The sequence below is a fragment of the Batrachochytrium dendrobatidis genome (assembly GCF_000203795.2).
Source record: "Batrachochytrium dendrobatidis JAM81 unplaced genomic scaffold BATDEscaffold_42, whole genome shotgun sequence".
Taxonomy (NCBI): domain Eukaryota; kingdom Fungi; phylum Chytridiomycota; class Chytridiomycetes; order Rhizophydiales; genus Batrachochytrium; species Batrachochytrium dendrobatidis.
The window spans coordinates 13,550-15,748 of record NW_006281131.1 but is presented as its reverse complement, the minus strand read 5'-3'; the positions used below and the strand labels follow the sequence as shown (position 1 = coordinate 15,748).

At 38.6% G+C, this 2,199-nt stretch overlaps 1 protein-coding gene across 1 annotated transcript; it reads left to right on the top strand.

The window, feature by feature from the left end:
* Positions 1-35: 35 nt before the first annotated feature.
* On the top strand, positions 36-967 carry BATDEDRAFT_28805 (uncharacterized protein; the record flags this gene model as incomplete). Its single annotated transcript, XM_006683191.1, has 1 exon — positions 36-967. A coding segment is annotated over one exon (930 nt), but the record flags the coding sequence as incomplete, so codon positions are not given.
* Between the last annotated feature and the right edge of the window lie 1,232 nt (positions 968-2,199).

The following is a 2,199-nucleotide window of genomic DNA, read 5'->3' as shown; positions in this document are numbered from 1 at the left end:
TGCTATATTGTCATCAATACTGATTGCTTGTTCAGTCACTACAGCTACTCCAGTTGTTCCCAGTAGGACTGCAAACTTCGAGTCTAGTTCTGCAACTATTTATCCCGGCACTTCGACATTTCTTGATTTAAATGTAAACTCGGTTAATTGTGGTGATTATTCAAAAAGAAGAAAAAAGGCAGTCAAAAAATACGCAAAAGCGAAATATGATGTCGAGCTAATACGTGAAAAATGCAAGTTGATATTAACAGAAATTGTTGATCAAAAAACAGTGGTAAAAAATCTGCGTGAAAGAATCGAGTTAATGTCGCCTGTAACTACGCCAAGTGATGGTGGTCCAGACTATACAGAAACTCAATCTCTCCTTCAAAATGAGAATAGTGTTCTTGCAAATCTTCAAAACCAGCAGATAGTATGCAATAGAGAATATTATGCTGAATGCAAGAAATTGCGTTTAGCCGAACGAAAACTTGCAAGAAAATTTTTTGGTGGTTTCAGCTTCAGTCTTGGACGGGTTAGTAGTGGGCAAATCATAACCCTTTTAACAAATCGGGACTTTCTGGATTGTTTTAGTCAATTTTACCCTGGCATACCGAGTTCATCAACAGACTCTGAGGGTGTCTCTACTAGTGGAACGCAGACTTCAACAGATTCCGAGGGTGCCTCTACTAGTGGAACGCAAGGTTCATCATCACGACCTCATGGTCCACCACCATCATATGAAGTTGTAATGAAGAAACCTAGATTCTATAGAGTGACTCAAGAGGGCCCAGGTGATCAACCTCCATCGTATCAAGATGTAGTGCGCAACCCTCAAAATTTCCCCAAGGTCTTGGAAGATCCTGATGTTACCGAATCGTCATCGATGAGTCCATCTATAGTTCATCCTACTCAAACATCATCCAGTGTTCCACCCAGTCAACACACAGCTTCATCCAGTCTTACATGGAAGGCCGATCGTTCTTAAGTCGGCATTAAAATGAAGATCGCGAGTTATTGATTCGAGTGCTAATCCGAACTGGTTCTAATCTAATCGACTGTCATTCTACAACCGCATTACTGATTCAACTTGTAATAAATAAAATGCAATACAATGAGTGTATCAATCCAGTATACGAGTCAACCATGACATATGATCATGATGTATGGTTGATACAACTATATAGTGACAATCGATGTTGATATAATAGCACACAACATGCAATGTCAACACAACAGTTGCAAGTCATTGATCATGATGTGACATTGTGATTGCAACATGAACTGTATTGTATTGATTCAGTTGATTGATTGAATTACTGGACAATGTGCAGCGATGATTGATCGTGTCAAGTTGAATGTAAAGTATCACCAAACCACATGTTTGAATCATGTCAATCAATTGTGATTGTAAACCATACAATATCACAACACATTGATGAACAACTAATAACTGAATGTCAGCTCAGTTACATACAGGTTTACATGGCATGCATTGATTTCTTAGGCTGTGGTTCACTGACCCTTTTCAGAGTGAATAAGGGTAGGAAACTATATAATCAATTATCAGTCGTATGATGTTCAAATGTATAATCAAGTAGCGGTTCAGTAAAAACTGTTGATCGCCATATAAAGGGATATCCCTTTTGAATCGCTTTGACATTGATAGTAAATCAACATCGACCCTGACAATAAACCTGATTCTTTGGAACGGCCATCCAAAAAGTATGCTTTTAATACTATTCACTCATCTGATATAAATACAATTTAGACCCGACCTGTTGAATGACAATCATCTGCAACTCGATCAAACCAGTAAAATGAAACTACCAATCGCTGCATTGTCATCAATTCTGCTTGTTTGTTCAGTCACTATCGCCAATCCAGTTGTTCCCAGTACGACTGCAAGTACAGAACATGTCTCATCGACAGTTGTTCCCAGTTCAACTACAAGTACCGAGTCTAACCCATCTGCAACTCCTAATACAAACGGTTTAGACTTGAGCCGTCTTGATTCACTTTCAGTTGACATTGAAGATTTGCTTGACAATTATTCAGAAAGAAAGCATGACCATGATAGGCATAGAAAAGAATGCGAATTGATAAGGCTTCGACTTGAGGATCAAGAGGACCTGGTAAGCCATTTGGAGGAAGAGTTTGACGATTTGAAACGTAAATTCTACAAAAATGGTCGCGACAATTCAAAATATAAGAATGAGA